Source organism: Phacochoerus africanus, chromosome 15 (assembly GCF_016906955.1).
Source record: "Phacochoerus africanus isolate WHEZ1 chromosome 15, ROS_Pafr_v1, whole genome shotgun sequence".
Taxonomy (NCBI): Eukaryota; Metazoa; Chordata; class Mammalia; order Artiodactyla; family Suidae; genus Phacochoerus; species Phacochoerus africanus.
The window spans coordinates 132,888,403-132,912,141 of NC_062558.1; the positions used below are offsets into that span (position 1 = coordinate 132,888,403).

The window sequence follows — 23,739 nt, forward strand, 5'->3', positions numbered from 1 at the left end:
GTAGGTACAAGGGGGCGGGACAAGGGAGTGAGACCGAGGACCGTGGGGGCGGGGACTAGTGGGCGGGGCTCTGGCTCCACCTGTCCCCGGCACCCAAGGCGTCGGAGCGCAGAGCAGAAGCGCCTACTCAAGGCCTTGCGAAATTGTCCGAGGTACCAGTCCCGGTGCGCTGATGGAGATATCCGCTGGTCGGCTGCTGCGCGGCAGCGCGCTGGTGAGTGCGCTCGCGGCGGGCTTCTTGGGGCTCCCGGACGACCTTGGCCTCGGCGGCGGGGTCTTGTCTTATCGGGTCTGAGGCGCCTGGTCTTCGTCCCCGACCCGTACTTCCGACCCTCGATTGGGTTGGTCTCAGACCCCCTCACCGACCCTGACCTCTCTTCAGGCCTCTGGCCGAACTGGCCTCAGTTTTCCGTAAGGAGAGCTGGAATCGACAGCTGAGGAAAAGGGGGCTGGGGGCTGGTCTAAAGCTTCTTGAATGGAGCAATCACCCTGCGTGGGGTCGGGAGAGCCAGAGCTGCAAGATATTCTTTTTTTTTTTTTAAGGGCCGAACCCGCTGCATATGGAGGTTACCAGGCTAGAGGTCAAATCGGAGCTACAGCTGCTGGCCTGCACCACAGGCACAGCAACGCTAGATGCGAGCGGAGTCTGCGACCTATATAGTGCAGCTCACGGCAACGCTGGATCCTTAACCCAAGTGAGCGAGGTCAGGGATCGAATCCCCGTCCTCGTAAATACTAGTCGGGTTCGTTCCTGCTGAGCCACATAGGAACTTTCGAGCTTCAAGGTATTCTTTGCAGGGCCTTGAGTCCTAGGAGTCACCGAGTTTCGACTCTTTGGAAGCATTTTGTGGAGATGTCACCTCTCCAATGCCACCTTTCCCCAAAGATTACATTTCCTTGCCCAACCCCTCCCCGCCCAAAGATTGTTGCAATATAAGCACAGTCCCATTCCGCGCAGTGTTTGCCGCTCCTCTTTTCCGCGGCCCTGATCCAAAGTTAGAGACGGACCTCGGAGTGGGTCGGATTGACCCGCCAAAAAGAGAGTTTACGCTGCTCCTTATCTCTGGCTGGGACATGAGCATATTGCATGGATGGGCTCTTTACACAGGGGAATCCATTCCTCTCTCACTTCTTAGAGCTTGAACTGCTCACTGGACCTACACAAGCTGTTGATTTTTGGACAGCTCTTTTGTCAGGTTTTCATTACAGACCATTCTGCCAATCTTAATCTTATGGCATGCTTTCCAGAACTCACACTTTTGAATATATTCCCGTTTGTCCTTATACTTCAGGGAACTTTCCCTCGGCTGTCTGTTTGCTTTTTTTATTTATTTGCATTTTTCTTTAATGAGTTAAAGGCTCTCTGCTGCTTCGCTCTGATGCCCAGAGGCAAAGCTCTTTTCATTAAAGATAATTAATGTTTGTTTTACAGGCTTGCGGTATTAAGGAAATTAGCCATGTTAATGTATTGTCACAAAGAAATACGGTTTTATGGTTACCGTTTAATACTGTTTTATAATTGTTGTTCTCACAACATCCTAAAAAGTAGGTTAATCTTTCAGACGCAGGGGCTCATGCTGAAAAAGATGAAGTGACTTGCTCAGAGCACTCAGCTAGAAAGAGATAGAGCTGGTGTTCTAACTCTGGTCTGTTTTTAAACTTCACCTTCATACATTACTACCTTCCCTTTCTCAAAGATAATCAGAAAGCTCTTTTGTTTGGATTTGTTGGTTTTATTGTGGCTTTCCCTCCGAAGTAGCTTTTAGAGCTCTTTTACGTAATTTAACGAATATGATTGATGGGATGTTACCTGTAGCATAATGGTTTTGGATGTAGGTTCTGCAGACTAATTGCTTGGGTTTGAACCCAGACTCTGTCACTTTCTAGTAGTATAATCTTGGGCTGGTTACTTAACCACTTTAGGTCTTAAGTTTCTTAATCTGTAAAATGGTGAGAATAACAGTACCTCTGTCATGGTCGTTGTGAAGATTAATTCATATATACTTGTGAGGCACTTGAAATAGTAGTGCCCAGCATAGTCAGCTGTCATTAAGTGTTAGCTTATTGCCATGCATGAGGTATTGCCAATGTAAATTAATAGTTTGGACAGGTGTGCTTGTAGGAAGGAGGTGGGGTTTGAACTAAGCATCCAAAGAAGAGATGTCTTAGGTTTAGGTGAAAGCAGCAGAAGGCTTGAGATTCCAGAGTTGTGTAAGGTGTAGAAGTAGGAATACACTCTTCTCGTTTAAGGAATAGTTATGCCAGGGTAGCCGATGTGATAAGTTTACAGAGGGATGGGATGAATTCAGCTGGCATGACCCTATCATGGGGAGTTTCTGTTGTGCCTCAGTGGAAACAAACCCGACTCGTATCCATGAGGATGCAGGTTTGATCCCTGGCCTCTCTCAGTGGGTTAAGGATCCAGCGTTGCAGTGACCTGTGGTGTAGGTGGCAAACGTGGCCTGGTTGCTGTGGCTATGGCCAGCAGCTGCAGCTCTGATTCCACCCCTAGCCTGGGAATGTCAATATACTGCGGGTGAGGCCCTAAAAAAGCAAAAAAAAAAAAAAAAAGACCATATCATGTTCTGGGGTTAGGTCTGTACTTATTCCTGTAGCAGTGTGGCTCAAACAGGATCCACAGTCACAGATACATTCCTTTTGTTTTTCACTGAAGTACAGGTATTTGTACAGTTACTACTCATCAGTACAGAAATGACAGTGTTCCCTTATCAATATTCGTTTGCCATCCTTCTTTCTCTCTGGTGCCAGGAAGACTAAGCATAAAGATCTTCTCCAGCAGCCATAAGATTCTTTCTCCTCTCTCTCAGGATCCTGGACTCCTAGCCCTGTTTGGGGCTCCCATTGTCTTTATTCCTTCTTTCCTAAGTGCTAGACCAGGGTTGCTCAGTATTGGCATTTTCAACCTTTGAAGCCAAATATTTCTCAATTGTGGGAGGTTGTCCTGTCTCCTTGAGTTGTGACAACCAAAAATCTCTCTAGAGAATGTCCAGTGTCCCCTTGGGGCAAAATTGCCCCTGATTAAGCACCACTGGTGTAATCCAATACTAATCTGTGCTCCAGGAGAATGGGGAACAACCCGGTAAACTCTCCTGACCTGCTCTGTGCCACATCTGGTTTGTGGACCATAGAAGTTGACCTTCAAGATTCCAGCAGGAGCTGATGAAATTCTGAGGTTTGCCAAAGGGTTTTATAAAATAAATAAATGGTCAGGAGCTTGCAGAAGGAACTTGAAAGAGCCCAGATGCCACTTAAACCATTTCAATATAAGCCACGTTGGCACACTGATCATCTTGAACAAAAGCTACATAAGAAAGAGCAGTGCATGGAGTTCCCGTTGTGGCACAGTGGTTAATGAATCTGACTAGCAACCATGAAGTTGCAGGTTTGATCCCTGGCCTTGCTCAGCAGCATTGCCATGAGCTGTGGTGTAGGTCAAAGACGCAACTCGGATCCTGTGTTGCTGTGGTTCTTAGTGTAAGCTGGTGGCTACAGCTCCAAATTGACCCCTAGCCTGGGAACTTCCATATGCCATGGGAGTGGCCCTAGAAAAGGCAAAAAGACAAAAGAAAAAAAAAAAGAAAGAAATAGCAGTGCAGTAAGGACACTGACCCCCTCTGTTCCCCTGAAAATAGGAAGTATATCTCCCCTGTGCAAGTGCTCTCCCTGCCACGAGGGTGGAAAGCATCTTCATTCCCAGACACGGGGACGTGCGGACCGGGAAGGCTGTAGAAACAGACCTTGCTACTTCTTCCCTCGTCAGCCACCCCAAGCCCAAGCCCCTTTGTCCTGGCAGTTCTTCACAGATGTATTGTTTCTTTGTCTAAAGGGCATAAAAACTGACTACTTTTCAGTCACTTCTTTGAGTATCATATTTTTATGGGCTCCTTTAAGTACAGATTTTTTTTTTCTCCTGTTAATCTGTCTTATGTCAATTTAATTATTAGACCAGCTAAAGAACCTGGAAGGGAGAAAGGGAAAGGTTTTCCTCCCCCATATTTATTAAAGCTGTTTTATCCTTCAAGGTTTATATGTTTTTTAGTTCATTAAATTATGCAGTGTTTATTTCTCTACTCCCTAATAGCTCCAGGATTCCCAATCTTCTACTAGGCAAACCTTCACTGAACTCTTACTAAACCTGGGCTCTCCATTTTAAGATCTAGGTACTGCATATCCCATTGTATGTTTTCAAAGTTGCCCAATCCAAAATACAACATTTCGTCAAAAAGAGCCCTTCTGTAGGGCTAGGGAAAGTCCAACTCTGTCCATCCGCCCCAGTGGTTTTCACATTACCCCTTCACGGTGACCAGCTGACCACCTCAATTTACCAGTGGTCTTTTAGGCCCGCAAACATATTCACTTTAGGGCTCTACCAAGAGATATCTTCCCAGCAGCTACCACACCTGTATGAGCAGTTAATGTGGATTCACTGGAGACGGAGCCATTGGGGCTAGTGCTCACTGCTGTAATAAATGAAATCTGTGACTGTCTATATATATATATATATATATATATATATATATATCCCTTCTCCGTGTTCATATCCCTGAGGCAAATCTAACACCTGTTCTTAGGTGTTGCTGAAAATGACAAAACATGTAACCTTCCTTTCCTTTCCACTAGTCTCGGGTGACTCCTTCTAGCCACCACCTTCTAGAAGAACGAACTACTGCTTGAGTTGAAGGCTAGATAAACCAAGATAAGGCACAGTGCCAGGGAACCCGCATAAAGGAGACCTGTGGCCTTCTGTGTGACCTTGACCAGGTCAACAAGTTCTCTTCCCCAAACTACCAGTGTATAAAAATAAAACCAGAGACTAACCTTCCCTTATTTCCAAAGAAATCTTACAAGAGGGGATTATTAGTGAACTTATTTATTTATTTATTTTTTAGCTGCGTGATAAACAGGTCCAATACCTCACCAGGTACCGGGCATCTCCTTGACTCACACTCCTTTTCAGGGAAACCAGGCTGGGAGCAGAAAGAATCATTAAGAGAAATCAGGACTCCTGAATTCCAAACCAGGCGTTGCATAATCCAATACCTGAAAGGGCCAGATAGTTATCAGACTGAGGGAAGGGAGCCCTCAAACCTCCTTCGTGGTTCTGCAGACTGAGTTCACATCTGACCTCGACTTTCAATCCAGTTGCTCCAGAAACTGGCCCTGGGTTACTGGGTGGTACCTTGAACATCTCAAAAAAGACACTCACCTCTCCTTCCCCCGGGATTGCCTTCTTTGCTCTAAAAGCACAAACTCTGTACTTTTGCTCTTAAGACAGGACCAAGATATCCCTCTCCCGCTTCGGCTCCAGTTCCGAGTAGAGCATGTTCGTCGCAAAGCCTCCTGGCCTCTGCTTGTGCTTTGCCTTTCTTCCACATCCACCCAGAACGGGCTAGGACGCTCTCCAAAGGCTCCGACCTGTACTGTCTTGTGCTGTCATTCCCTCAGCTGTGCCACACTCATTTGTGGCTTTAGCTACCACCTGTTTCTCTAGCTTTTAATATTCTGCTGGTTTCCAGATGGTCTTCCTGCCCAACTTCCAGAACTCTCTAGTGATAAGTTTTGCTGACACTTCTTAAAGTCTAAAGTCTAGGAGTTCCCGTCGTGGCACAGTGGGAAATGAATCCGCCTAGGAACCATGAGGTTGTGGGTTCAATCCCTAGCCTCGCTCAGTGGGTTAAGGATCCGGTGTTGCCATGAGCTGTGGTATAGGTCGAAGATGTGGCTTGGATCTGGTGTTGCTGTGGCTGTGGCATAGGCCAGCAGCTACAGCTCCGATTAGACCCCTACGCTGGGAAACTCCATATGCCACGAGTGCGGCCCTAAAAGGCAAAAAATTAAAAAAAAAAAAAAAGGCCAATTCCAAAAGGTTAAAATTGGAAGTTTCCATGCGGCACAGCAGGATCCAGTGTTGCTGTAGCTGTGGCACAGGTCACAACTACAGCAGGGATTCCATCCCTGGCCTGGGAACTTCTACATGCCACGGGTGCTGCCAAAAAACAGAAACAAAACCCAGACCAAAAGGTTACAAGTATACGACTCCATTTATCTAATAATCTTGAAATGATATCATTATACAGATGTTAGGACTAGCTGAGGTGGAAGTAGGGATGTTGCGTGGTTACATAAGGGTAACGCAAGGGACCCTTGTGCTGATGAAACTGTCCTGTAGTTTGTGGTGGTGGATAATGCAAAAACACACATGTGCTAAAACTGCATAGAACTAAATGTATAAATTTACACATAAAACTGGAGATATCTGAATAAGGCTGAGGGTTTGTTTCAAGGAAATTTGCTGGTTCTGATATTGTATTACAGTTTTGTACGATGTTACCTTTGGAGCAAACTGGGTAAAAAGTGTGCGGGATCTCTTTGTATTCTCATAACTGCGTGAGATTCTGCATTTATTTGCTGAAATTAAATAGTTTTAAAAATCTGTATCATCCCCCACGCAGAGTAAATTAAATTCCTTTAAAACTAGACAAACTAAATGTTGTGGCTTTAAAATTACGGGAATTGGGAGTTCCCGTTGTGGCGCAGCAGAAATGAATCCGAGTAGGAACCATGAGGTTTCAGTTCCATTCCTGACCTTGCCAGGATCAAGGATCCGGTGTTGCCATGAGCTGCCATGTAGGTCACAGATGAGGCTTGGATCCTGCATTGCTATGGCGAGGCGTAGGCCACTGGCTGTGTCTCTGATTCAAACCCTAGCCTGGGAACCTCCAAGTGCCTCAGGTGCAGCCCTAAAAGACAAAAAGACAAAAAAAAAATTACAGGAATTGGTATGGCTTATGAGAATTATATCAATGATTTTGAAGAACTGAATGAATAAATACGTAAACACTGTATTTCTCATGCCGGATATTGTGTACTGGTTGTTTAAAATATGCATATTTAGGAGGTATCCAAAAAGGAAGTAGTAGTAGAGAGGGGAAGTGCCTTCAAGCCAGGTTTTTTAGGTTTGTGGGTTTTTTTTTTGTCTTTTTAGGGCCACACCCAAGGCACATGGAGGTTCCCAGGGTAGAGGTCAAACCCCAGCTGTAGCTACTGGCCTACACCACAGCCACAGCAACATGGGATCCTTAACCCACTGAGCGAGGCCAGGGACCGAAGCTGCATCCTCATGGATGCTAGTTGGTTTTGTTAACCGCTGAGCCACGACAGGAACTCCCTGGAATTGGCTTTTTACATTCATCATAATTCTCATGACAGACAAGTTGTTGCCTGAATCAGTATTTTGTTCCTTTTCATTGCTGAGTAGTATTCCATTGTAGAGGAGGAAAACACAGTTCCTTTCCTCTCTGTGATTTAGTACCTGGCACCTTTGAATTAGACAGAAGACAGATTAACAGGGGGGAAAGGTTTATTACTTCACCTGCATAGAGGAGCCAACAAAAGAAGTAGCTGAAGTCTTATTTACCTAACTTAACAGGGAAAAGGGCTTGGGGAGAAATTGATTCTGTGGGAAAAACAGAGTTCTTTAGGAAAGACCAAATAGATTTTTGAAAAGTCAGGAGGTAAGAAAGTTGATGACAATGTTTATCTAAGTTATCTAAGTATAATGGTCTTTTCCATAAAACTCCCCAAGAGGGGATTTATAGAAGCTTCATTTTGCAGTAATTGCTGCTTTTAGTCAGCTAAGACTCCCCCCCGCCAGTGTCCAGCGCCTATTGTCCTTTCTCGGCTATGTGAGGGTGTCCCCTCTCTTAGAGAGCGACTAGACATTAGTGGTCAGATGTCCCATCCGACCTCAGGCTGACTGGAATTAACCACTCTTTACCAGCATAGCCTCTCTTCCCACCGTCCCTGCCCGTGCCTGTCTCTGGACAGAGGTGAAGAAAACCCGGGCATACAGGTTCTGCCCTTGAGCTTTCTAATCCCAAGATGCTCACTCTGACATGCCCTCTATTAATACCAGGAAAGTTCCTAAGCCACAGTTAACAGGGAAATTGGATGAACCTGCCCTCGATTTCTCCATCCAGGATAAAGGTGAATAGCAAAAAGCAAAACTGAACATGCCCAGGCTCTGAGGCTAAACACTTGGCTTAAATTGGGTGAATGCGAGTTAACTTCTCTCCCACAGGCATGATAACAACTCAGGGAGGTCTGATTCCTTTGCGCCCCCCCCCCCCCCCCCCGCAGCTCTATTTGAGGTAATAGCAAAGGAAATGATAAAAGATCAGATTAGTTTTACACCGTAATCTCCAGAAAATCCTTTTGAAATCTTTGCCTGGATTTCTGGGTTAGGTCCCACCCTATGTGCCCGCCCTGCGCCGTGCACCCCTGCACCTGTGTGCAGACAAAACAAGGGCGGGTGCCCCCTTCTCAGAAGGTGGCCATTCAGATGTCCGCCTGACCACCCGCCTCTCGGGAGTGTAGGTGCCTCTTAGCAGTTGGCTGGTTCGTATAAGCCCCGAACTTGGATTGAATTTGCAGGGAGGGAAGAGAACCCTCAGAGCCCGATGCAGCCGTAAGCCATGTGAGGTCACCACGGGATTGCAGGTTAGGACCCACCTGGACTCCCGCAGCTGCTGAGGCCCTGGAGCCACAAACTCGAACCTGAAGTGCAAGCGAATCAGGCCACACATTCACTCATACACACACACACACAGAGGTTATCACAGTGCCGCCCGCTGCCCGAGAAGTTATTTTAAGCCCTTTATCACCCTTTAAAATTCACAAAAAAGGAACATTTTGTTTCTTACATGCCTTTTAACAATTGCTAGCCTTTAGGAATACAGTAACTGATTTTCCAAATATTTTACAAAGGCTATAGTACATAGAGGAGATTTTGGAGTAGAGGGAATGGGAAGGTCAGTTTGTCTCGTAACTCGCCACACACTCATTCACACATTCATCCTCCTTTTCAGTGGCAAATGAAATTGAAAAAAAGTAGAAGCGCAAGCTTGTTGCCGCTTACCTTGTGAGCGCAGATGTATTGGATCAGATCCTGAGCGAGCCCCCAAAAAGATGATGCTGGAAAGGTGGTACTGGAATCCGGATTCTTGTTCATGGCGGTCAAAGAATGAACTCTGCGAACACACAGGCAGCAAGCAAGCAAAGTTTTCATTAAAGGAAAGCAGATAGCTCCCAGGGTTACTGGGAGGGGGGAGAAGAGACCCCCTTTCTCTATTGTCCTATAGGGGTTTTTGTTCCTTAAAGTTGGGGGGGGGGTAACAACGTGGGGTCTGGAGAGATGTGGTCTCCCATTGGCCTTATTCAGTTACCCATATCAGTCCTTGTCCAGTAGGGTCCTAGGGGTGGAAATGTCCTGTAAGTCTCATAGTTTCTTTGTCCTTCCCATAAACTGAGGCACAGGGGATTAGGGATTACTGTCCATCTGGGCGTAGGTTCACTCCCTATAGTAAACAAGGCCTGTGGGGGTGTTACTCCCTGGAGGCTTTAAGCCACAAATGTTAATCAATGGCCCTATCAAAGAAGGGGGGAAGCCCATGCTCCTACAGGGACTCCCTGAGTTAGTATTCTGTTTCAGTTACATCTTAATGGTACAATCACTGAAACCTGGAAATCAGTATTGTTGCAATGCTAAGGAAATTACAACCCACCAAAGTGATAGGAAAATTTCCATAAACCTAAAACATTTGAACATTCAGCAGCTGCAAGCAAGAAACCTTTCTACCTGAATGTAAACAAAGCCTCCTGAAAGTACATCTGCCAGCATGAAGAAACTTTGTCTTTTCTCCTGTAAATCTGTCGATCGTCAGTTATTCCCAGCCTCCATCCCAACCCCTACCATTAGAACCAAGTCCACAGTCAAGGTAGGGATTGATATATTCAAGGCAAAGAGCTCTTTTTTCACAAGCATTACTTAGAATGAGGAAAGGAACTCTGTTACACGTTAAGTTTCCCCCACTCCTTTCCCTGCCTCTTTGGTGATGTGACCTTGCTTAGTTTCTCTTACCTCCTAAAGTGTGGCCTGATTTAAAAAAAAAAAAAAAGCATTCTTGTACACAGTGAACTATTTTGCAACCCAAAAGAGGGAATGAGAGAGGATACCTCTAGGTCCTGATGTGGAATATCTCCAGAAAGTATAGGGTACAGAGGATGCCACCTTTTAGAAGGCCCAGGAGGAAAATAAGCAACTATATTTCTATTTGCTTACACTCATATGTGAAGAATACCACAATAATATAAGACGATAAAGGCTTTCTAAGATACATGAGCTCTAGCTGATAGCTTATATAAGCCATATAAGCTTTTTAAGATGTAAGCTCCTCTATGGGGGAGGTTGAAAGTGGCCTGAATGGGGACAGGACCACAGCTTTTTTCAGCATACTTACCAGTTCAAAACAAAAAAAGTTTTAAGTCAGACACGTGCAGGCATGATGGAAGGGGAGCCAGGGATCCTTTATCTTGGTGGCTTTTGAAAGTTTTTACTCTCCCATGTTGCCGAAACTCGGCTTCTGTCCACTGGTACCAAGTAGAAATGCGGAGACAAGAGTTTTGGATGAAGGAGGAAAAAATAGCTTTATTGCTTTGCCAGACAAAGGAGGGTCACAGCCGGCTAATGCCCCAAAGACTGTCATGTGTGTCCTACCTCTTTGGGAGCAAATGGGAGGTGGCTTTATAGTTTGGGAGTAGAAAATAGGGTCACCGATGAGGATCAGGGTAGAAGCAAGCGTGCATTGTTTTTCAAAGCTGATGTTTAGGTGGTCCCAGCGTTGATTCTGATGATCTTTCTTCTGGAATGAAGAGTGCTACATTGACATCTTCCATTTGTTAGGGTTTTGGCTCTGTGGGAGAACTCAAAGATGTATTAGGAGGAACCTGGATCCTGCCTGGAGGCTGCACTCTTGTCTCTGGACAGCCCCTTCCCGATCTCTGCATCCCCTCCCTTCCCTGATGAGCAACTGTTTGAACCTGCCCTTTGGACCTCAGGAAAGTTCAGGGAGGCTGAATGAAGCCTGTTTCCTGAAAAAGAAATGGGGGACACAGACAAGGCTTGTTCCCAGGAGACCCCAGGGCCCTGCTCAGTTACATCCAGAGTCAAGCATGTGAACTGCAGGGTCCAGCCCGGGTGACACATTAGAAATGCAGAAGCTCAGGCGTCATCCTGAGCCTGCTGAATCAGAGTCTGGGTTGGTGGGCCTGAAATTTTCTCTTCTTACCTGAGCTCCCCGAGGTGATCTGGGTGCTAAGAGTGACATCCCCTGATTTAAATCTCAGGAGCACTCATGTCAAAGACACTAACAGAGTCATTGGGAAAAATTTCCAGAATAAGCCAGTTCTTTAGTTTAATCATGTGCAACTGTATTTGGCAGTCAGGCTTTGAAGAAATCGTAAAACTGTCTGTAGTGTGATGCTGCACGTATTATTTAAGACCTATAGCTAGCATTTTTAAAAACAATCCTACTTTGAAAACCCAAAGAACACGTGGTTTGGGCATTTATGCATTTTTAAAAGTCTTAGTGTCAAAATTTTTATTATTAAATATTTCTAATAACAGAAGAGTGTGGGAAAAAAAATAACTGGTACCCATTTACACACAACCCACATTTGCTATTTTTTAAAAAGAAATGCAACCATTCTGCATGACCCCTGCACTCCCACAAAGGTCACCTGCACCCGGGGCCCCAGTGGCGAGGCCAGGTGTGGATCATGGCACTGGAGACCAGACAAAACGTAGCTGACATCACCTGGTTTATTATACACAGTTAGCACCCAACACAGGTTAGTCGAAGCAGGGAAACTGGAAAAGGGGGTAACAAGTCCTCCCAGGAGAAGCCCAGGAGGGAGGCGTCTTGGCGCAAGTGGCAGTCCTGGTCCAGGATGCGTCTCCAGAAAAGCGTGGGGGAGCGCTGTCTTCCGCTCCAGCAGGGCCTCCGACAGCATCCTCCTGCGCCAGCTCAGCAGCACAGGGTCGGGTTGAACAGCTGAGAGCCTTCGAGTCTCCTCAGTGTTCTTTCTAAGGCTTCTCCCTGTCCATGTAATGGTTACAGCCCAGGGGATCTTGTCTCCATCAGTTGGTTCTTCTCTTCACGGATGTCTTTCCTCAGACTGCACCAAACAAATTCCTTACCACTTAATTTATCACCCTAAGAAGCTGGGTGTCCACATTGTCCTCTGTGACTCCATCTTGAATTACTCAGTGCACCTTAACTTCTGTGAGTTTCCCACGAGATGAGTAGGGATCATAACACCAAAGAAATCACAGTGAAACCGCACTCCTGAAGCTGAAGCGTATGCTTCCTGTTTATGATTTTAAACTACATCAGTGTGTGTCAGTGAGAATGTATACTAGAATTTGGTGTGTTTTTAAGGAGTACATAAATGCTCTCTGCCTAAACAAGTCCGTTTGCAGATAGCTTTCTGTGCTTACTATTATATTTATTATACATTATGGATAAATCCTAGTCTACTTTAACTGCTGTAAAATATTCGATCAAGGGAGTTCCTGTCATGGCTCAATGGTTAACATATGAGCATCCATGAGGACGTAGGTTTTATCCCTGGCCTTGCTCAGTGGGTTAAGGATCTGGCATTGCTGTGAGCTGTAGTGTAGGTCGCAGACGCGGCTCAGATCCCTCGTTGCTGTTGCTGTGGCTCTGGCGTAGGCTGGTGGCTACAGCTCCAATTGGACCCCTAGCCTGGGAACCTCCATATGCCACCAGTGTGGCCCCAAAAGACAAAAAACAGAAAAACAAAAACAAAACAAAATATTCTATTCAATCAGTATACCACAACTTACACATTCCTCAGTTGATGGATAATCGTATTCTTAATTTTTCATCATTACAGATGTCATAGCGTTCTTTGCATGTGTGTACTTGTGCATATGAACTCAGGTGGATTTGCTGAATAGTGATTATACCAGTTTTTACTCTACCCACAAAGTATGAGCCTTTATTTGTCCATTCCCCTCTCCCCACCCCCAAAAGATTGTTTAAAAAACGAAACAAAACTGATTCATGATCTTTGTTAAATGGTAAGGAAACTTTATTCTGGAAGGGACTGCTGCACTGGGTTTTGTAATAAGGACATGGGATCAAGGTCAACTCCAAAGACAAGCAGAGATTTTTAGCTATGAAGTGGTGAGGGTGGGGGGGGGCAGTGGTTGGAAAATTATAAAGAGGAAACATCAGGAATAAGAACCCACCCCCTACAGGATCTTGCTGAAGGCAGACCAAAGTGATCAGACACCCAGTATAGGGGATTTTCATTAATCTGATCCAGCGGGATTCTTGTTAAAACTGGATTGAGAGGGTCTTGGATTCAGCCCAAAGTTGGGGCCTAGTCGGAAAGAGGAGCTTGGCTCCTCTGGTTCTGGGAGAGCCTTTGCCAAGCTTCCCTCACACTCCAGGGTCAGGTGGAGGAGGAGAATGAGGACAGCAGTGTCCTGGGAGTTGGAGATGGAGCATCTGGAAGGAGGGGGTGTCGTGGTCTGTGCATGAGGGTCAGAAGAATTTTTGGATGCTTGTCAGTGTGAAAAAGTAGAGTTTACTGAGATAAGAGACGCTGCCAGCGTAGCAGGAGGACTTCCTGATAGTCAGGGAGAGCTGATGCCAAATAGAAAGAAGAGTTTAAGATGAGAGCCAACACAGAGTATGTGGTCTTGTCTGCGTTTTTATACCCAGGGAGAGGAGAGGTCTTGTATCCACCTGCTGGTTGGTTGGGGGCATATAAGGGCCCTATGGGGGGGATGAGGAGTGGGCCACATACCTTTCCTTATAGGGGCAGGAAGGAGTAGGCCAGGTTGTTCAAGGTGGGGGAGGGGGTGTTGCAATGAGATGGGTGGGGCCGTGGTAGGGTCTGCTGATTCTTGTCTTGGCCAGGGTCTTTGAGTTCAATCTTTTTTTTTTTTTTTTTGCCATTTCTTGGGCTGCTCCTGTGGCATATGGATGTTCCCAGGCTAGGGGTCGAATCGGAGCTGTGGCCACTGACCTACACCAGAGCCACAGCAACGCCAGATCCAAGCCACGTCTGCGACCTACACCACAGCTCACGGCAACACCGGATCATTAACCCACTGAGCAAGGGCAGGGATCGAACCCGCAACCTCATGGTTCCTAGTCAGATTCGTTAACCACTGCGCCACGACGGGAACTCCGAGTTCAGTCTTCTTGAAGCCAAACAGGGTGTTCAGCTGAACCAAGAATGCTGCAGAGAATAAACTGAATTCTGAAAAGCATAGTAATGATTGATCTCCTAGAGAGGAGAGCCTGGTGATTGGTGGGGGCACAGTCATGTTGGGGTGGGCGGATGAGTGATGAGATAGAGGCAGCAAATTAGGCGACTCTTAGATACCCTGTGGCTGTGCGGGGAGGAGGGAGAGGCTGATCCCCAGTGGCTCAAGGATGGTTCCCGTCAGAATTAGAGCAGGGAGAAATGGGAAAACCTTGGGAAGACAAAAATATGGCTGAAATCCTGCCAAAGTAGGTGGGATGGGATCCAGAGAATGGGCCTTTCTTAGGAGGGAAGAAATAGACGGGTGTGATGCAGGACTATGTATGGGTTTGGTGGCCAAAAGTTGAGGTGGTTCCCCTTTGTTGGCATTTATTTTCTCTAGAAGTCATAACCCCAGTGAGGTGTTAAGCATTGAGTGCTCTGAGATAATAATTCAGAAAATGGAAAGGGGACTGAGGAGGAGGCTGTGTGTGTGTGTGTGTGTGTGTGTGTGTGTGTGTCTTGTGAATGCAGGCTCAAAAGGTAATCCTTGGGCACATTCTTGGTTAGAGTTTTAATTGTACTTCCAATAAAATAGAGGAAGGATTTGATTGCCAAGTGGCAGCATGAGAGATTTTGGGGAGGGACGGATCTATTCTGTGAAGATTTGTGTTGGATACACAACTCTTTGCATCTGTCAAAACGCATGAAACCATACACTGCAAAGAGTGCATGTTATTTTATATATAAAAATGAAATTGAACCAGCCTTATGTAGAGGAGGATGAAATGCCAGCTGTAGCAAGTGAACTTGTGTTACAAGTTCTGATTTTGTGATTTACATTAATGTTAAAAAATCAAATTCAGCTGAGTAAACTTGAAGATTGTTCAACAATTATGAGACGGGTATCAGCCCTTCTAGTAATGAGATCATTCCTAGGAATTGTCCAAATCGGAAGGTTTTTCTAAGCAGAAGGCTTGGGCAAAAGCAAACAAGAGCTGTGTGGGGTGGGGACATCTGGGAGAAGGGAATGTACCAGGACTTTAACCCACAGAGCTGCTGCTTCTGCCTCTGGGTGGGAAGGGAGGGGTGGTGGAGAGGGCCCACATGACAGATTATCTCTGAGGTGCTGACCCGAAAATTCCAAATGGGTCGATTAAGATTTCTGGGGAGGAGTTCCCGTTGTGGCTCAGTGGTTAACAAATCCTGCTAGGAACCAAGAGGTTGCAGGTTTGATCCCTGGCCTTGCTCAGTGGGTTAAGGATCCGGCGTTGCCGTGAGCTGTGGTGTAGGTCACAGACTCGGCTTGGATCCCACGTTGCTGTGACTGTGGTGTAGGCCAGCAACTACAGCTCCGATTAAACCCCTAGCCTGGGAACCTCCATATGCCGTGGGAGCGGCCCTAGAAAAGGCAAAAAAGACAAAAAAAAAAAGATTTCTGGGGAAGATCAAAACCATAATTAGGTCAGGCATTAAATCTAGGTTTTGCCAACATTAAAAAAAAAAAAATGCACAACCTGAATGTTGAGAGTGCCGTTTTATTTGGGGCAAAATTAGGACTTAAGCCTGGGAAACCACCCAAGGCATCGAGGGAGGAGCTAAGATGTAAGGGAGTTTTTGCAACAAAGGGCAGAGGGAATAGGAACAAAAGAGGCCTGGGCACCCTGAAATCATTCCTTTGATATGCACCTCTGCTCTCGGGCCAGGATCCTGAGTCTCCACAGCCTGCTGGACTCACCTGGCTCTCACCCCTGGAGGTGACTGCATTCACAAAAGACCGTGCCATTCTTTGTTTTATCCTTAACTACAGACCCGGGCTGAAATACTACGGCCCAAGGAGGAAAAGGGGGCCCCTCAGGATATGATAAAGGCGAGGGGGAGGTGGCTGCAGCACACACACATTTCACAAAAGTTTGTTGCTGATCTCCTGAAGGGTCACAAGGAGAGACATCACCATGAAGGATTTTAACGTTTTTCTAGATATGAGGAGGTTCAAGAATTGGGCACAGAAAATCTTCTAAGAATATCCCACTGTCTGAAGACAGGTCTTCCAGTTTTCCAGAGCTCAGAGGGCCTCACTCCTGGTGTTAACCCTGAGTGCTGCTCAGGGGTTGTTTCCGGTCAGCAGCTGCAGTGACTCATAATTTAATCCACATAGAGGTCGATGGCAAGTGCCAAACTCAGTTCACAGTTTGGTTATCATGCCTTTTAGCACAAGTGGTGCCATTTTGGCTCTGTGGTTTTTCTTTTCAACAATAAATTTATATTTGGGTCTTTCTCCACAGTCCCCACAACTTTGGAATTTCCTAGTAAAAGGAATGAGAGTGTCTTTTGTTATAATATTTGGTTTCTTGTCCTCAATTCTAGATTAGAGCCATAAAGGTGAAATGGGTGTCTTGTTACTCAGAACAAGCCCCTTTCAACCACTCTGAATTTATGTTAATGAGGTGGCTTTTGGAAAGCCCCGAAGTATTGGGGCTGGTTGCCCAGGGCATGAACCACATGATTGGATGGTTGGCACTTTCAGTCTTATCTCCCAAACTTCTGGGGGGGGGGGAGAGGGGCTAAAGGTTGATTCCGTGGTTGCTGGCCCATGATTGAATCAGTCATGCCTGTGTAATTAATAAACTCCCCATGGAATTCCAAAAGGACGAGGTTCAGAGTTTCATGGGTGGTAAGCCCATTGAGGTGCTGTGAGAATAACTGCCTGTTCCCAAACTCTGCCCAGTACATCTCTTCATCTTGTTACTTGAAAAGCTGGTTTCCCCTCTCAGTAAACATAGAGCTAAAGGACATTTTAGCCAAAGATCTGGAGAAGGAAGGATTGATCATTCGTTGCAAGTGAGGAGAACATGGAGAACTCATCCCAAGCAGTGTCTCCAAGGGCAAAACTGGGGAAGTTTTAAGCTAAGGACACATACATGCATATTCATGAGGGGGCTTGAGCAGAGGATAATTAGCATAGAATTGAGGCAAAGGTTGTCTGAGTCCAAGATTTAGTTGATGGAAGGGTCAGAAAAGATCAAAGTCATCCTCTCCCTGGGGGGAGCCTTAGTTCCTGCTGAACTTGCAAGATCTGTATCAGATTGTTATATATATATTCCTTGAGGAGCAACTGGGCCTATTTATTTTATCACTGAACTATGGTTTCTTGACTGTTCTTCCTTTGTTTCCAGTGTTCACTCACTTTCCTTAAGATCACTAACTACTGAGATCTGTTTTAGGGCAAGCATTGTGACCAGGCTTAGATCACAAAATGGCTTAAGCCAAAAATGACTTCTCATGTCAAGAAAGCCATGCCTGATCCTCTTCTCCGGGGATCTGCTACCCTATCTGCTTATAATCTGGCTGTTCTTGAATGGTATCCTTTTATAATAAACCAGTAATCCCGTAAGTAAAGTGTTCTAAATTCTCCAGGGCTACTCTGGCAAATTAAATGAACCCAGGGAGGGAGTACTGGGGACTTCTTATCTATAGCTAGTGGATCTGAAGCACAAGTGACAACCTGGGCTTGTGATTGTTGTGTTAGCAGCCTTGTGGGGCTGAGTCCCTTTACCTGTCGGATCTGGCACTTTCTCCAGGTGTTCCAAACTCAGTTTCAGCTACTTGACACCCAGAAGCCAATAATCCAGAGGCAAGTGTCAGTAGAAAGATGCTTTAATCAGAAGAGTTCGCAATCTGGGGAGAAGGTGGATTTATGTCCCAAGACCAACTCCAAAGATTCTGCTAGGCCATGACAGCTTTTTCTTTTTTTTTTTTTTTTTTTTTTTTTTTGCTTTTTTAGGGCCACACCTGTGGCATATGGAGGTTCCCAGACTAGGGGTCAAATTGGAGCTGCAGCTGCCAGCCTACACAACAGCCACAGCTCAGCAGGGTCTGAGTCTCCTCTGCAACCTGCACCACAGGTCACGGCAACACTGGCTCCTTAACCCACTGAGTGAGGCCAGGGATCGAACTCACATCCTCATGAATACTAGTCCGATTTGTTTCCGCTGAGCCACAAAGGGAATTCCCGTGGCAGCTTTTAAAGAGAAAAAGGAGGGGAAAACTCTCAGTGAATCATCCAGGCAGGAGGTTGGCTTCTGCGTTGTTCTCCACAGCATGCAGACTCTGACCGACCTTGTAGCGTGTTATCTTGTCCACATGGTCTGCCTGCAGAATCAGGGTTGCTAAGGGGACTGTGGCAGGTAGGGAGCTAGTCATTCTAGAAAAAGAATCTACAGGTGAGGCCAGGCATGGCGTGCATTCAGGAGAGCGTTTTTCAGGACTTGGATTAAATTGCCTTGTGATCTTGATGCAGGTGTGTCATACCCCCGAGACAAAAGGTATATTCCTTAAGCTTCTTTTTGAAATGAATACTTGGAAATTGAACAACTTAGAGTCATTCCTTGTCCTTCTCCCTGACCTAATTGCACCCTAAACACAAGCACCCAGAAGCTAAAGGTTAGGCACCCTGAGCATAATGGCCTGTGGGTTGATGATTAGCACATGAGGTTTTGCAGGAATGTTCTAACCTCTGATCAATATGCCCTTTGCGCAAGGACTGTTATTCTAGGCAGTCACCCAGAAGACCATCTCCTGGCTGAGATCAGGCCGAGAGCTCCTGACTCCAGCTTTGATGACCAAGATTCCCCCAAAGAAAGAAGAATGCATGTTTGTCCCAATCCTGAATCCTATCTGAAAATCTGTTTTTCTCCTTTTTACTATCAAATTCCTTTCAATTCTTTTCAGGACAGTGGCGGGGGGACACACACAGTCTTTAGGGCGTTAGCCCGCTGTGACCCTGCTTTGCCTGGCAAAGCAATAAAGCTATTTTTTTCTCCTTTACCCAATACTCTGTCTTTGCGTTTCAGTTTGGCACAGGCAGACAGATGCCGAATTCTCAATCTCGTTCAATTATTAGGTTCTTTCAAGGTTAGAGGAAGACAGAAATGGGTAAACAGGGAAGGGGAAAAAAGTTGCTTTCACAGGTAGGTGGTGTTGGAATTGCGTTGAATGGTAGGACACTCGGTGGAGTTGGGAAATTGCTTGTTGGTGTGAGGCAGCCCCTCAGTGTTGGAAATTTGGCCCTGGAATCGTTGAAGTGAATCACACAACCGCACTGAGAAGTGGGTGGGGAAGAAAGAACTTTCTGAAACAATGTTTTGCCTGGACAGAACTGGACAAGAGCCTTGCGCTCTAGTGGATGAATTTGATTCTCACAGTGATGGGTAGCAGTTCTGAAATAATCTTATATGTGTGCTAAGTTTGAATAAGCAAATTCAACCTAAATTGTGGGTCAGAGGCAGGTTTCTCAATGTCAGAAGTTACATTAAACCAGGCCCGCTGTGGAGTTCCCACTGTGACCCAGTAGGTGAAGAATCTGACTGCAGCAGCTCAGATCGCTGCAGAGGTGTGGGTTAGATTCCTGTCCCGTGCAGTGGGTTGAAGGATCTGGTGTGGCCACCCCTGCACCTCAGGTCGCATCAGTGTTTTGGATTCAGTCTCTGGCCCAGGAACTTCCAGATGCCTCAGGTGTGGCCATTAAAAAAAGAAAGGAAAAAAAGCCAGCTGGAACAAACCTTGTGAACTCTGATGCCAGAATGGAGTCAAAATATGAAAAAAAAAAATACACATTCATACACACGTGCAGTGAGGAGAGAGCGCCTGGGGGCACAGGTGGGGAGAACCAATGAATATAGGGCTTTAAGGTGAAGCCCCCTTACTACACCAGACTGGGTCCTTTGGAAAAGCTGAGATGGGTCGTCACAGCTTAGCACAACTTCTCTCCCATGTCCTTTTTCTTTGTCTTTCGTGTGTGTGAAAGCTTCCCGATTTAAAGCACTTTAAGGATGTTTGGAACAATTCTTTGTTAGCTGGAACATGGTGGAGAAGGATTGTGATTAACATAATGGCCGAGTTTAGCAAAAAGTATACACCAGAACACCCGACAGTCAGGCATTCCTGACCTGTGCCTAAACGTAGACAGCAAAGTAATCAAATTTATAGACTTCTCAAAAAAAAAATTTTTTTTTCTTTGTCCACATCTATGACATGCAGAAGTTCCCAGGCCAGGGGTTGAACCTGCACCACAGCAGTGACCCAAGGATCACAGGGATGCTCAACCCAGTGAACCACCAGGAAACGCCTCAAAATGTTTCAAAATGCATAAACTAAAATAGGATTACGAAGGAAATCAGTTGCATTAAAAGTTATAAAAATATTTTGGAGTTCCCATCGTGGCACAGTGGTTAACGAACCCAACTAGGAACCACAAGGTTGCATGTTCCATCCCTGGCCTTGCTCAGTGGGTTAAGGATCCGGCGTTGCCATGAGCTGTGGTGTAGGTTGCAGACGCGGCTCAGATCCTGAGTTGCTGTGGCTCTGGCGTAGGCCAGTGGCTGCAGCTCAAATTGGATCCCTAGCCTGGGAACCTCCATATGCCATGGGAAGCAGCCCTAGAAAAGGCAAAAAGTCAAAAAAAGAAAAAAAAGTTATAAAAATATTTTACATTGCCACATAAGAACATGTACTTCTTAAATAATATCTAATTTCTTTTGGTGACTATCTCAGATACTCCCAGTCCTACTGTAGCTTGTTACCTTCATTCATCAAGAAGGGGGATGCGATATTTCAGTTAGAAGTTAGTGAAATAAAAATATAATTTTCCCCTTATCCGAGTTCATGGACTTTGTTGTTCTGTCCACAGGAGTCTGCAGACCCCAGGTTTGATCATCAGGACTTCTTTTTTTTTTTTTTTTTTGTCTTTCTCTCTTTTTTAGGGCCACACCCACAGCATATGGAGGTTCCCAGGCTAGGAGTCCAATTGGAGCTGTAGCCGCCAGCCTATGCCAGGGCCTCAGCAATGCAGGATCCGAGCCTCGACTGTGACCTTCACCACAGCTGACAGCAACGCTGGATCCTTAACCCACTGAGCGAGGCCAGGGATCGAACCTGTGTCCTCATGGGTGCCAGTCAGGTTCGTTAACCACTGAGCCACGACAGGAACTCCTGATCATCAGTACTTCTAAGTGCAGCAGAACGCTGAGCAGTTGAGTAGGAAACAGATCAGACTCAGGCTTCTGAAAGTATTTGGCAAGGCATAAATAACCCTTTTTCCATTCAAGTAGCAATTGCTGCTCTATACAAAAAAATGTGATGATGTGGTGCAATGGGTTATAACTGCGGAAAATCATTTTGATGGAGTGGGCGCCAAAGTTGCAGAGGCCGAGGTCAACACTGGAGGGCAGGGGACAGTTGAAAATCATCATCAAAACCTTGGGCTGAGTGGATAAAGGCAAGGAAAGGAAACATTTCCTTTATTAAAAACTGCCATGTTAAAGGTAAATGGTTTTTTCCTTACAAAAAAGGACAGGTGTTGTCTTTCAATGCTTTGATTCAAAATGGATTCCAGGAGGTCCTGCTGTGGTACAGTGGGTTAAGAATCTGACAGCGGCGGCTGTGAAAGCGCAGGTCCAGTCCTCCCTGGCCTGGAGCAGAGGATTAAAGGATTTGGCATTGCCACAATTTAAAAAAAAGGATTCCATTCACTTAACACATCCAGCCACTGTATTTAATGAGTATCTTCGGTGAGCTCACCCTAAGCATGGTTGCCCTCTATTAGCTCATCTTGTGGCCAAAGTAATTGCCTTGTGTTGAGACTAAGGCAGTCATAGTTGTGTCAGCGGTGGAAAAATGGGTATAGTGGGACCCACCGGCTTCTTCAGTTGCTCAGGGTTAGATGTTCTATTAAAGATAAACTTTGGGGAGTTCCTGTCATGGCTCAGTGGTTAAAGAGGCCGACTAGTATCCATGAGGATGCGGGTTTAATCCCTGGCCTCGCTCAGTGGGTTAAGGATCTGGTGTTGCCCTGAGCTGTGGTGCACGTCGCAGAAGAGGCTCAGATCCTGCTGAGCTGTGGCTGTAGCTTAGGCCAGCAGCTGCAGCTCCAATTAGACCCCTAGCCTGGGAACCTCCGTATGCTGCGAGTGCATCCCTAAAAAAAAAGACAAAAAGATGAAAAAAAGAAAAAAGATAAACTTGGGTAGAAAGTTGATGACACAAAGAGACAAAGAATTCTGTACTGAGTTAAGTAAATCTCCCCTAGAAATAAGAAATGTGGGCAACGTATTGCAGCGTGATGGGCAGGTTTCATGAGCGTTTTGTGGAAAAGACTGGTTGGCCCATTCATTCGCTCAAATATATATTGAGGACCTCATCCAAGACCGCCAACGGCCATTGGGCAGAATTTCGCCCACACTCTCCCTTCACGTAACTCCGCCCCTCCTCCCTCTCTTCTTTCTTTGGCTGCTGTGATCTCGCCCCTTCTCCTGTCACTTAACAACACTCCCCTGCCCCCCCAGCCCCTAAACACTTGCATTTCTGTTTTCTTTCTTCTTTCTTTTTTGGAAATTTCGGGCTAGGGATGGAACCCTTGTCACAGCAGTAACCCAAACTGCCAGATCCTTAAGCTGAAGTGCCACAGAATGGCACACTTGCACCTCGTATGCCATGTCTCCTTACCCTGCCTTTTTACTCTTTTCGTCTGTTTCTTCAGGAAGAAGGTAGGATCTCCTGTCTTCCCCTTCGCGGTTTTTTTTTTTTTTTTTGGCTCTTGGGGCCGCAAGTTCCCAGGCTAGGGGTCAAATTGAATTAAATCGGCAGCTGCATCTGCCAGCCTACACCACAGCTCACAGCAATGCCAGATCCAAGTGGTGTCTGCGACCTACACCTGCAGCTCATGGGAACGCCAGATCCTTAACCCACTGAGCAAGGCCAGGGATTGAATCTGTGTCCTCATGGATATAAGTCAGATTTGTTTCTGCTCAGCCACAATGGGAACTCTATTCTGTTAATTGTTTGTTGGATAAAAGGAAAACACATTTTTTTAAACCGCTTTATCGAGGTATTACTACAATTTGTTCTCTTTAAGAGTATGACAGTGGTTTTCAGTAAATTTACAGCAGTGCGTAACCATCGCTTTGATCCAGTTTTGAAACACTTTCATCACCTCTGTCAGTAGAAGGAAGATATTGCCTGCCATATCAGTAAACAAAGGATGTTGCAAGCGTCAAACCATCACATAAACAATCACACAACGGTGAACCTAGAGGGAACTCAGGGTAGAAAGAAACAGGATGCCTGCCATCTAGCAGCCCAGACAGTGTAGCTGAGGAGATTCAGGATAAGAAAGCACAGGACACTGGCCCGGGGCAGCTTGAGGTGCCTGTCAAAGGAATGATTTCAGAGTTCCCGTCGTGGCGCAGTGGTTAACGAATCCGACTAGGAACCATGAGGTTGCAGGTTCGGTCCCTGCCCTTGCTCAGTGGGTTAACGATCCGGCGTTGCCGTGAGCTGTGGTGTAGGTCGAAGACGTGGCTTGGATCCTGCGTTGCTGTGGCTCTGGCGTAGGCCGGTGGCTACAGCTTCGATTGGACCCCTAGCCTGGGAACCTCCATATGCCGCAGGAGCGGCCCAAGAAATAGCAAAAAATACAAAAAAAAAAAAAAAAAGAAGGAATGATTTCAGTGAGCCCAGAATTTTGTGTCTTCCCATACACAGAAAATGGCTAAATTCCTTAGCTTGGGATATCTGTTTTTCTCTAATTAAGACTAATCT

At 45.9% G+C, this 23,739-nt stretch overlaps 1 protein-coding gene across 1 annotated transcript in view; it reads left to right on the forward strand.

Moving 5' to 3' along the window:
• The first annotated feature begins 48 nt into the window (after window positions 1-48).
• The window catches only part of ACADSB (acyl-CoA dehydrogenase short/branched chain), a 42,068-nt gene continuing 18,377 nt past the window's right edge, over window positions 49-23,739 (forward strand). The window contains exon 1 of the mRNA XM_047759390.1: window positions 49-214. Within this exon, the coding sequence (XP_047615346.1) occupies window positions 173-214 (42 nt within the window). The 5' untranslated portion in view covers window positions 49-172. The remainder of the gene's footprint in view (window positions 215-23,739) is intronic.